A 13,065-nucleotide genomic window follows, 5' to 3' on the forward strand; every position below is an offset into this window, starting at 1 on the left:
CAGGGAGTTTGTATAAATAAGGAGCTCGCTCGCGTACTCCGTAGCTCGCTGCATCCGCGGCATTAGGGGGCCCGAGCCGCCGTTCGAGTTTTATCGAGAACCCGTTTCGGTGATTGCATCTCCCAGAATTTACTCCTACAAAGAAAATTGCGGGCCTGTAGTTGTTCATAAAACTTCGTTACACTGAAAATTCGGCAAACGAGACTTCTTTACACAGAGAGTGAAAATACATGGTGTGTGGTTCGTTACATCGGGGGTTTCGTTACATTGAAGTTCGTTACATCGAGGGTTGACTGTTATCAGTGATTTAACCCCACAGTCATCTTAGGGCTGTAGTGAGTTATAGAAGGCATGGCCTGCGGCAAGAAACTGAAATGGGCGTTTTGGAAGCATACCTACAAATTTACAATTGCAGTATCAGCGGTATTCATTGAAAAGTTTAGCTGTCAATTTCTTCGCTTGGCAACGCTGGAAATGGCCACAGACATGGCCGAAGCGCCACAGACATGGCGCGGCTTGTGCCACTGCGGCCGCATGCCGAAGAAAAATATAACACCGGCGTGTGTCGTCTGCTCCGTTTCAACCCGATTCTCAACGGTGGTGTCAACACAGTTGTTATTAATCGCACTCCCATTGGAGTCGAGGCATTACTTCGCGTTCGGCGGGCTAGAGCTTGGAATGTCCAACCCATATCATGCGCTTAGCACGGACAAGTGCCGCCATCCCACGGAGTCCGACGTAACCAGTAACAGCGCACTCACATGGTTGTCTGCATGCGTGCCTCGCTATTGAATGCAGGCTATAGCAATAAAGCTGATGAAAATTATGAAAATGAAAAATTGTTGATTAGCTAAGTAGATGCCAGTCAAGAAACTATGCTACAAAGGCAAAAACTGAGCTTGTCAGATGGTTGCTCCTAAAGGCACCTTACAACACTGATTTTATCGAAATCCTAAATGCTTGCAGAACGTAGTCAACCAACACAACCAGTACTTAGATTAGAGGGTCACAAGGTACCCCAGCCAAACATTTTTGCCCTACGCCCACCAGATAACTTGGAAGCCTGCTCAAAGACTTTTCTCTCTTTCGTGGTCTTGGCATGTCATTACAGCGGTGTAGCGGCTATTGGCCAGCTTTCCTTCAGTTGCAGCCATGAACGCATTCGCTAGCCACCTTAAAAAGAAAGCCACAAAAGCAAAGTAGAAACAGACTAGCGAATTACGCAGTGCCCCTCCAAGCTGGCGGTGACTATTGCTTCCACAGTGTTCCTAGACGCGAAGGAAAGATTGAAGTGTTTATCAGAAGTGTTGCAGAATCCCTTTAAACCTGATACTACTACAAGTTAATATTCAAATCCCGTGGTTTTTATTTATTTTCTTACCTGAGTTCAGGTCATTACCGTCCTATAGTAGCACAATACCGTCCTATAACAGCTCAGAAAATAGCATCTTTCAAGTATTATAATGCAGTACCATTGTGACAATGCTGGATGTAAGGGCACTTTGTAAGGACCATCTAAAGCTTTTCAATATGCCGACTGCTCCAGTTTCTTAGGACCATTAACATTGTAGCACTGCAGTGACAAACTACTGTAGCTTGTGTACATTCTTTTACATATGCATGACCTCTGTAATGATGTCGCACTGCGCAAGAAATAACGGAGTCCGCATGAATGAGAGAGAGAGAGAGAAAACATTTTATTGAGCTCAAAAGTGAGAGTGGAACCCTAGTCCGGGAATCCATGCATTGCCCTAGCCATCTTGGCCCCGTGTCACCAGGAGAGTCTGGACCTCCGGTTGACAGCTGGTCACCAGTGTCTCCCACAGCTCAGGAAAGGAACGAGTGGAGAGAGGTGGTAGGGCTGGGTTGTGAGCGCACTTTACAATTATATGCTGGAGGGTGCCTATACCTGTGGACAAAATTTGCATAGAGCGGTGCACTGTGTGGGAAACAATAAATTCATTCGAACCTGGTGTACGTACGTCCCTGCTTGTAATTGTCGCAGTGTTATTTCCTGACGTTTGCTGAGGAATGGGTGAGGGCACGGGCATTTTTGTCTGGTGGTCTGGTTGTGTTCTCTGTTTGCTTCAATCATTCACGCCGATACGCATGCGCATGAATTATTGAAGCAAACAGAGAACACATGCAAAGCAAGTTGTATTGCAAGCTAATTGATTTTTTCAGGAAGCCAGAAGTTTAAGTGTGGGACTCGTAATATACAGGCACTAATATTTAACTCCGATAAAGAAGCGTTGGAGATGCAGAGAACATTCGACCCTCCGCGCATTTGTTTTATTATGCACTACTTCTGCATAAATTTTATTGCTGTTCTTTTATAAATCTTTGTCTCCTCTCGCATCTACCATTGATTGCACCCGCTGCCCCTGAGCAGTTTCCATTTCAGTGCTAAAACATGGAGGGCTTAAATGTCTTAGTCAGTGCTAAAGCTGTCTCTTCTTGTAATGAACACCGAAACTGCTTGTCCCATGTACAGCTGTTTTTATTTGAGATGACATAATTAAATAAGGAACCAAAATCATTCAGAAGAAAATTTTTGGAGCATTCAGCCAACACCAGCTACATACACAACAGGAAACAAGACTCCACTATTTTTTTTTCACAAAGCACAAATAATAGCCGGAGGAGGGAAAGGGAGGAGGGACATACTAAGGGCTACTTATAATCTAAAGAATCTCAGTTTTACCTGTTAGCATTATCTTCATAGGTGGAAGAAACATACATCGCACATTGTCAAACTTTGTGTCGAAGTGCACAATGAGGTGTTTTTAACAGTTTTAATTGTTTAGAAAAATAATGGCTGTCATCAGTGGTGTTTCGAGTGCGTTTTGCAGTCAAGGGTCATTGTGCATCGTGTCAACACACCGACCACACCGCATTAACACAGGTAATGTTCAGGATGAAGATCCACCTTTAGGAGATTTTGTTTAGAGGTCACAAGCCCATTCGTACTGATGAGGTATGGCTGTAAACAACTGGTGTGACTTTGAAACACATTTTTACTGACATAATTGACGAGTATTGTGTGGCGGCAGTAATCTCCAAGTTAGCAGTGCTTTCATATCAAAAGGTAAACGAAACATGTTCGAGTTGTACGATCTGTGTTCGTTAGGGTTATGTGTCAAACTCTTTAAATACAAAGCAATCTTGGTTTCCAATATGCATGTGAACGTGCACATCCAATGCTCCAAAACATACATTTAGAAACATGGAGGAGAAGTGATGTGAACCTTTAAAAAAACAAGCAAGCATCCTTTCACCACCAAGACTATACAGGCACGTCTAAACTGACAAAATGTGCTGTTTCTTCCTTGGCGTCGGGAGTATCTCCTGCTTGTAGAAGGCAAGACTAGATGGCGTGTGGTCGGCTGGTCAGCAGCACGTTCTCCTTGGCACCGACTGCCCCAGTGGAGGGGTGCCGTCTAGTGGCACGGACCCTTGCCCAGAATCATCCAGGTTCATCCCTTTTTGGTTGTTCAGAATCTGCGTGTTTCCAAGAAAAAGAAAGTTGGTTTGAAGCAAATTCAAATTCACACTTGAAGGGTTTAATGCGCGAAAGTTACGCCGGGGCTTTTAGGCGAGCCGCAGTGGAGGGCTCCGGATTAATTTTGACCACTTGGGGATCTTTATTTATTTATTTATCATATACAAACCATTTAAGGTCCAATCAGGAAAGGTTCAGCACGTTCATTGGTAAAACAAAGGTACTAGGATACATCAAAGGTAAAAAAAAAACCTGGCAATCACCATCAAATTTTACGTTTTCACGGGGCAGATTACACACACTGCAACACAACCCCAAAATCAAAGCACCACACTCTTAGGCTCCCAACATGTTCGTAATCTCGACACGGGCGTCCTCGCTTTTTGCCTCCACCTGCACAGCAGCCATAATGGCTGCGTCAAACCCACGCCCTTGGGCTCAGCAGCCACTGAGCCACCGCGGTGGGTAGTTGGCTTGAAGCAGTTTTTATCGTGTGCACTTCGGCGAAATTGTCACGAACACCGTGTGACGGGGAGATCATGTGAAATGTGTTTAAACATCGTGTTTAAATAAATATTGCTAGTTTGTGGCTAGCATTCTGTCCGGGCATAATAAGAATGATACTAAAGTTACGTCTGGGTGCTTTGATATATATGCTGAATGGCTGGAGTCCAATTATGCCCGTTTTTTTAATGTTCGGGGAGAGCAGTCTTGATTTTGACCCAACCCGCCAAATTAGCACCGCTTACTGTCTTCAGGAAGTCACTTTTAATTATTATTGCCTAGTGGCAATGTTACCTGACAGGACAAACTACTTCTGCTTTCTGCCTAATTATAGTAAGTGCTAAGAATTCCTAGTGGTAATTGCTTTTCTTTTTTATTTGTTCAGCTCCAATAAACGTTTTTTTTCTCCTTCTCCTCCTCCTATTAGTAATTGGATGTACTTAGTAATTAGATTGGACGTAGCTCTACAGATGGCTTTGTCTGGACGCAACTTTAGTGATGATTGCAGTTACTTCCAGACATAACGCTAGATAGTTACCATTGCATCCAGACCTCACTTTGCTTTACAACTCACAGTGAGAGCAGTCTATCTGGTTTTTTACACAACTTGCCAAACCACTACAATTCACTGGTAATTATTGACTAATAATAATTCCACATGTGCAACGTAACTCTAGCGATGGCTATGTCTGGATGCAACTTTAGGGATGATCAGAGCTGCATCTGTAAAACTGGACACCCAAACAACTATCACCCCCTTCCCCATTACACCCAAAACAGAAAATTATTAGAGGAAGTAGTTTTATTTTTGCCTGATCTCCAGAGAAATAATTGGAGCTGTGTGCTACAGCGACACTTATCGGATCTATGCCACATCTATGTATGAAAAAAAAAAAATCTGCACCGATTCATACTCCAGTGCCCAGTTAATAAGAAAGGTCAAAGAACTTTCCTGGGAGGACGCCACGGGAACACCTGAATCATGAAAGCTTCAAGGCGGCACTACGAACGCATGCACAGCCAGCATTGAATCATAAGAACGCTGCCGGGCAGCAGGACTGAGCATGTGTAGCACGAACAAGAAACAAGAGATGGAGGTTTTAATGCTGAAAAGCTTCGCACCTTGCGAGTGGTCTGGTCATGGCAACTGTCATGTTCGTGCTGGGTAACTTTCAAAGGAGTTTGCAACCCAGGTCTGAGAGATAGTGCCGAAGACTTGAGTGCTCTCTAGCGTTGTTTATCTCTGTATAGCATGCACTTACTGAATGGCGTTATTCCCAAGAGCCTTCCTGGCTTTATAATTCTGTTAGAATCACTTCTGTTAGAAGGCCCCCCACACACTGAATGGCTACGTGGACATTCTCGCTCACTTCAGACACGAGCGCCGGCAGTTCCCTCCACCCAACTCCCACCTTTCCAGAGCCGAAGCGACCACACTCCGCCGGCTAGAGACCAACTCCTACCCGCACTGTACCCTCCTCCACCATATCTACCCTACCCAGTATTATAGTACCTGCAACGTTTGCCCCCAACCAGGCACCCTGTACCATCTGGTCTGGGAGTGCCAACAATCCCCATCCCTCACACCCAATCCCCGTCCCACGTACGAGCAGTGGGTGGACCGGCTGTCCAGCTCGGACCTCTCGACCCAGCGCTTGCTGATAGAGAAGGCACGAGCAGCCAGCAAGGACCAGGGCATCCCGGACTAGCGGACGCCCCCCACCGGTGGTGCTCTCACCATCCTGAACCATTAAGCTCCAAATTAAAGATGTTTATCCTCTCTCTCTCTCTCTCTCTCTCTCTCTCTCTCTCTCTCTCTCTCTCTCTCTCTCTCTCTCTCTCTCTCTCTCTCAGTTCTTTCAGCCAGAATAAAAGTGCTTTTATCCACTGCTCTGTAGTATTCACGGGATTCATCGGGGTTACGTAGGGCTGAGAAAGTTTGTCGGTCAACGAAAAAACAGCTGCAGGCTAGGAAGTGCTCTTCGGGACGCATTCGTATTTGCAGGCAGCAATTACCGAATGTGCCTCAACCACCAGCCAGAGCCCACCATTATCCCCGGAGGAACTCATTTAAGGGCAGTAAACTCCGTGGGCATTAACCGTCTTACTGCCAGCAAGATCATCCCACCCGCACTACTTCACCCAACGCTTTACTTGAGGATAATGTGTCACATTTGTGTGATTATTTCACATTCTTAACAGAAAGCATTCAGCAACTTGAAACATCTCATTTTGGAGGTGCAGGAAAGGTTAGTACCGTATAGATTGTATGCTGACAAGGCTATCTTGAAGCTTAAATTCTCTTGGTTGAAAATTACCCGAGTTTCTGTGCTAAAATACTCTTCAAAGGATCTGAGTGGTGAACATTACGGCATTCCAGATGGAGTTAGGGTAGGGGTTTGGTCATTGAACATTCAGAAGTACAAGTACGCATTCACAATTTCAGCAGAGAATGGGTGTACAAATATAGACTGAAAAGAGGCATTACTTCGAGCCAGTAAACATTGTGATGGTGGTGTTTTGTCAAAGTTTTCATAGCCTTTCTCACAGTGTGAAATCGATCTATATTTTTCGTAAATGTGTTGAAATGGCAATGCTTGTCTAGCTTCTTTTCGAGAAAAAAGTAAAATTACTACCCCATAGATTTGTCCTCCGTGCCCACTGTAAATAGAAAATTTGCCCTGAAAGATGCTGCTGAAGCGAATATCAACGGAGTGTGTAAACGCCTGAACGGTAGTATGTCACGCCTATATATCCCTAAATGTCAATGTTTAGTGCCTATTTCAGGGGCCTAAGCCTCTGATTTTTCGTGCCTAAGTTTTAGCTTGTAACCATGGTACAAACTCGACGTACTAATTTCTTTTTACACTGCAACATCAGCTACTGTATAAGTAAACTAAAACATCGGCAAAATGCTTTACCACAGGACAACCACAAGTCGCCCTATGCACTCGGCATGTAGATACCTGTGTTATAAGAAATCGTGCTGCCTCCTCGATGTTCAGGTTCTCCTTGGCTGACGTGAGAAACCAACCGGCAAAGTTGTTCTCCTTGCAAAACTCGTTCATTGCGCTCGGGTTGTTCACAATGCCCTCTTTAGACATGTCACACTGCAAGAGAAATGAAAACAAAACAAAACCCTCGCATGTGCCAACTAGCACATTTTACGATAAAAAATGTAGTAAACATTAAGTACTGCAGCTAATCGCAGTGGTTACTTGGGAACTCCAACATATGCATTACGAGATATCTAATTACATCTGTTTTGGGAAATAAGTTTACTCCAAGTTCCTTAATTAATTTTTTCTAGTAGGGTGACTTGAGAATAATTAGTTTGAACTGCATGATGTTAGGTGGTGTGCACCATAAGAAATATTGGAAGTTGAATGCGTTGTCACTAATCCGCCATATTGAATGGCTACGTAATAATTCAGACGACCTGGCATGTGGCCTCGAAAGACAGCGCCGTTTCTGTATCTCCTGCCACATAGCACCTCCCCTCTCCTATGACACCGCTTATGCTCCTCTCCGATCCATCCAAATCCACTCTCCTCCATTCCTCTCCTCCTGTCAACAGCGATATCTTTTTCCTACGTTTTTCTTCCTCTCCTCCTGTGCCCTTATATCCCCCTCGTACACTTCCAATTCTCTATCCCCCTCCAATACCGCTTCCCACGCACTCGACTCCTCTCCACCTCATAACCCTCTCCTCTGTTCCCTTTCCTACTCTTACCACCAATTGTCTCTCTCCTCCACCATTTCTCCCCTTCATGTCCTTCCCCGTTATCTTCCGTCTCGGGTTCAGCTCCTTTCTCCTCCTCTCTCCAGTTCCCGTCATCCTCCCCTATTCTCATCCCATCTTGCATTACCTCTCTTCCTCCCACTTCCCCTCACATAATCCATCTCATATCTTCGTCCTCCTAATCCCTCACCACCACCAATCATCCTCACCCCAACTCCCCTATCAGCCCTAATGTTTTATTTACCTTTTCTCAATTCTCCGTCTCAGCTTTCCTCTAAACATCTCCCTATCACTGTCCGCATTATGCCCCTTTTAGTACCCTTTTATTATTCGCTTTTATGTCTTCCCTTCCTCTCTATTCCACACTTCCACCCCCTTTTTTATTTATCGCCTCATTCTCCTCAGCCTCTACCATTCTCATTTTCTTCCTTTCTCCCCACCCACCTCCGAGATATTTCCCTCATTCCGATGGCACCCCTCCTCGTCACGATACTATCTTTTTCCCAATGCCACCCTCCTCTCCCTCCACTCTGCCCTAGCTCTGTGTATAATAATTTACCTCCTGCCCTCCCGCTCCCTCTCCCCTTGCCGATTACTTATCCATAGGGTTGTTCGGTTTTTGGGATTTATATTTTTTCGAAATCCGGGGGTTATAAATGTCGGGTGATAGTTTTCGAACTGATATTCGGGGAGAAATCTGGTGTTTCTGTGAAACCATTCGGAAATTAGGGTTTTTGCGTGTTAAATCGATAGATGCATTAAGGTTATTTTAATAACTCAGTTTGTTCTAGGGGTTATCACGAGCTTTTTAACTCCAATTGGTGTTTATTTCAAGCTGGTAATCGGGGGGACTTCTGGGTTCTTTTTAAATTCTCTCCGAAATTTGACCTTTGCTCGGAGATGAATGAATAATGACTGTAAATAGCATTGATAACTTTTAAAAAACATTCTATTATCGAAAAGCTGGTCATCTATTGCTCCCTCATCCTTGTTTACATACATTATTGCGATCTGCTTGCGCAACTTGTCGATCTTCATTCTAGGCCTGTCTGATTGCTGAACGTATCTCAAGTGGCAAAATGTTCTCTCGACAACACAGCTTCCATTGGCTAGGCACAATAATGTCAGGGTAGCATTTGCCAGCCTGAAGTTGCTGGTGGTAGTCATTAATACTCAATGAGTTCGGAAGATGTGTATGTGCGCTTACTTCCAACAAGTACTGGTTGAGAACGGTGGAATGCCAGATCACAATTGTGCAGATCGTTACTTTGAAAAGGTCCATTCGGGCAAAAAATCGGTTTAACCCGAATCTCCTGAAAAATGTTCGGGGTGTAAGAGTCTGGTAAAAAAAAAAAGAACAACCCTAATTATCCAGCAGATTATCAGAGGATCAATAACCTACCAATGAGCAGTCTCACATAACATTTTATCTGATTGGAGTGGCAGACAGATCGAAAATTTCGCGTGGAGGTAGCCCAAGAAGACTATCGTTAATTAACAAACAGCCTCTTCCCGGCTCACAACAGCAAGAACGCGAAACACTGTTGGCACGGTGCGCTGGTGCGGCTCGTAGATGGCGTGCAAGGAAAGTCTAGTTGAAGGCTTTTGAAAGCTGAAGCAAACCATGCACGTCCGGCCGATCCTCAAGATCGCGAGGCAGAGCAATGCCGTGATGCTTCATTCGTAGGTACCAACCAGTAGACGAGCTCTCATTATACAGACCTCTTCCCTCCTTAGCTTACTTTTCCGCTGTAACACCATTCACGTGGCGAAGCCCACCTACCAGACATCATAAGCATGGTTGTGGAAGCCCACCGTAGTAAAGAGAAGTTTTTAATCGAAGAAGAAAATAGACAAAAAATTGTTCTAACACAATCTCTGGCTGGAATCATAGCCGCAGTGGCTAAGTTTCAGAGAAATACGAATTACGAACCCGAAGTGCATGCTGCTTCGCCCTTTGTAAACGCCGGCTTTACCAGTCATAACTAGTCACTCTGCCCGATCGATCCTGTTCTGCACGTTGGAAAGAGTGAGTATAGAAACACCAAACCAGGTTGTTTCCACCCCTACCGAGCCCTTTGGGTAATGCTTCCGGCATTTTTGATCTGCTAGCAAATTTGTTGCCGCCGGGGCTGCCTATGGCACCACCAGTGCAGCTCCCTCTTTGCGGAACACCACGATGCACACCAAGCAAAGTTGGCTGCTGCTGAATCCCCGAGCTGCACCGAAGCATACACAGTGCGCAGAAATACGTAATTCACACTCCTGTTTCCTGTTCTTGATATATGACCTCTCGGAAGCAGGGAGAAACAAAGTATACACGCGTCAGCCGCTCCCTTCACCGGCTCATGCCAGCTACAGCGATGCTAACGCCACCACGCAGATGGTAACTACAGTTTTTTTCCTCCTGAATTAACCCTATGGGGACACACCCTGAACTCGATCTCTGCCCGTAGACACGCCGTAGTGCGGATGCGGGGGCGGGGGGGGGGGGGGGGGGGGGGAGCGCGTGTATGTATTACCTTGTTTCCCAGAAGCACGCAGGGAATGGTGGTCCCTTCTGGCTGCTGCACCTTGCTGTCCAGGTCGGCCTTCCACTTGCGAACCGCCTCGAAGGTCTGCGACCGCGTCACGTCGAACACGATGAATGCGCCCACGGCCTCCTTGTAGTACACGCGCGTCATGTTGCCGAAGCGCTCCTGGCCTGCACAACGCGAGCGCGGTACGATAGAAATGTCACATTCGAAATTCTTCGCCGATGCCGTGATGGCACTTATATGAAAGAGGCTTAGAAGTTGCAGCAAAAGAAAAAAGCAATAGTTCTCGCGTTAATATGCTAAATTTACAGGAACTCTAATACCTTTAACTGCTGCAGAATAAAAATATGGCGTTTGTTCTTGTCAATCGCGTAGTTTTTGCATGTTTCTTTTTTTGTGTTACAGCATTTTATTTCAATCGCATCGGAAGTTATTATGAGGGGCATACCTAACCTAACCTTTGGTTTGAATTTGTTTCGTTACCCATGTGAGACAGACACGGACGGGCAAAGAAAATGCACCTAAAACTTATGCCGAATACTTTCATTCATATTAAAATGCTGCATTGGACCGGTAGTTTTAAGGGTCGACTCACCAGCGATATCCCACAACTGGAGACGGATGAGGGTGTTTGCATCCCACTCTAGGACCTTCAGAGCAAAGTCGACGCCGATCTGTCAAGCCCTCGCGTCAAGGATGCATAAGTCAATGTTGGTTAAAGCCAAGTGCCAGAAAGAACACATTTCATTAAATACAGCGATCAGACCGGCGTTCCCAAAGCACTTGTGGATTGCTTTTAGCATACTCGGTGATGGAATATATTGCGCTCTGGTACCCTTGAGGTAATGGGGAGCCACAACTTAAAGCGAAAATAGGAGACTGAGAGTGACACTCTTTATCCACTGATACGTTCTTTTTTTTGCCGTTGCTAGCCCTTTTAGGCAGCGCACTGGAACAGGACACGAAGTGTGGACGGGCACAGCGCTGTATCTGCCTCCCCACTATGCAGTGTGCTGTGCCTGAAGAATGTGAAAATACCAACTAGCCCACACGTCAACCCTCCCCAATTTAAAAGTTGTGGTTGTATTTGTTGTTGGTAACGCAGTGCAAGGAAAAGAGAGAAGAAGGCAAGCTGGCGAAGCGAGTGGGTGAATAGGGGCGCCGTGTCAACCAAGGATACGGTGGCCCGGTAGTGGTGCGAGAAGAACTGGTGCACGTATCGCTTGATGATGCTCGTCTTTCCCGTGCCCAGCTCGCCGATGACCAGGATCTTGTAGAGGTGCTCGCGCTGGGGACCGCTCATCGTGCCCTGCGCCCGCAACCAAGTCATTAGCGTTAAAAATGCAGGCGAGCCCGTGCTCACTATATTCTAGGCAGCTTTCTAGCCATTGATATTGCACCGAAGTTGTTGTGGAAGAAAAGGGCTAAAATTGCTTGCCGTAACAAGCTGAAGAGATGTACCGCTTTCTTAAAATTCTCACGGCAAGGCTCGTTTCCTCGTTGAGTAATCGAAAATGGCAGTTCACAACAAATAAACTCGGAACACGAAGAACACACACTTCGACTGAGACGACCTTTCGACAAGCTCAGAAGGCTTTTCACGCCCTTTCACTATTACGGTGCTGCAGTTTTGACGTTCGTGATCATACAGGTCGTCCACAGGTTGCTGGACCTGACTTGCTTAACCGGAATTGGAATTTGCTGCTTTCTTACGCTTGCTGTCTTCCTTTCTCTCTTCCCTTCTGTATATTCCCTTTCCTGTTTCATGGCGAGGTATGGGAGCTCATTCGAGTGACTCAAGTTCCCAGTGCAGCCGATTCACCTTCCCTCCCGACTCCTAACCAGACTACATAGTACTCGATATAAATATATTTTAATTTCGTGAGGAAGATCACGTCAAACATGCGTCGTTTCGCATTATATTTATATTTTACTATTTTATTTCGTGGTGAATTTGTAGTATTATTTTTCTTTAAACTACTGAATATGTCGCGCTGGTTTCATTTTGAGAAGATCTTGTCCCAATTTCTATAACATTGCTGAAGCTATACTTCACTTGGCATGCCGTGATGTAGCCTCTTAAAAAACGCGAATCTACGTTTTGTAGTTTTCGAAGCCTTACGTCAAAAGCATAATGCAGTGCAGGAACATTTGCTTATAGAGGTTTGTGAAAAAAAAAAAAATGATTGCAGTTCATATAAACACGTAAAACCGCAATGTATAACAAAGCTGTACGCAACCTTCACGACCATCAGGAGGGCTTAAGTCCACGATTGCAGCCGATTTGCTGCTTCTTCACTGCCACAGCGACGTTTACTCGAACACTGTTGCTATGAGTGTGAGCTTTCTTCATTTTTGTTGGAAGTGATAACCATTGGACATCACCTCGGAGGGGCGTTCGCTATGACATGTCTATCGCTCCGAGCAAGGGTTGCCCCCACTACGGGGAACGCAGCAATTTTTTCGTTTTTTTTACCTATCTTGGCCAATGTCCCTAAGTTTATGCTTGGATTGCAAACGTGCCTAGGGGATCCCGGGCGGCCATCACGGGGCGCGCACGCACGAGCTCTCGCTATTTCCTTGGTTTTGTTTACTGCCGGGCGGTCACCGCGAGGTCCGCGCTCACGTGCGCGCGCTCGGCAATTTCTTAGTATTTTTAACTGAGGACACGAAAAATTACGATTTGCTAAAGAGCTTCGTTGCTAACAAAATTACTGAATAGTAAACATTTTTTGCATAAAAATAACGGTTAATAATCAATTTAGAGTCACAATTAAAAC

The 13,065-nt window shown here is 45.4% G+C and overlaps 1 protein-coding gene across 1 annotated transcript in view; it reads right to left on the reverse strand.

Moving 5' to 3' along the window:
- Positions 1 to 2,479: 2,479 nt before the first annotated feature.
- Positions 2,480 to 13,065, reverse strand: part of LOC144174910 (ras-related protein Rab-32-like) — a 44,944-nt gene continuing 34,358 nt past the window's right edge. Inside the window, exons 2-6 of the mRNA XM_077703892.1 lie at positions 11,466 to 11,594; positions 10,881 to 10,959; positions 10,271 to 10,452; positions 6,973 to 7,116; positions 2,480 to 3,501 (exon numbers count right to left, since the gene is read on the reverse strand). Coding sequence (XP_077560018.1) covers positions 3,391 to 3,501; positions 6,973 to 7,116; positions 10,271 to 10,452; positions 10,881 to 10,959; positions 11,466 to 11,588 — 639 coding nt within the window. The 5' untranslated portion in view covers positions 11,589 to 11,594 and the 3' untranslated portion in view covers positions 2,480 to 3,390. The remainder of the gene's footprint in view (positions 3,502 to 6,972; positions 7,117 to 10,270; positions 10,453 to 10,880; positions 10,960 to 11,465; positions 11,595 to 13,065) is intronic.

Source organism: Haemaphysalis longicornis, unplaced genomic scaffold (genome assembly GCF_048455015.1).
Source record: "Haemaphysalis longicornis isolate Haplotype H1 unplaced genomic scaffold, Haemaphysalis longicornis Haplotype H1 scaffold_3, whole genome shotgun sequence".
Lineage (NCBI taxonomy): Eukaryota > Metazoa > Arthropoda > Arachnida > Ixodida > Ixodidae > Haemaphysalis > Haemaphysalis longicornis.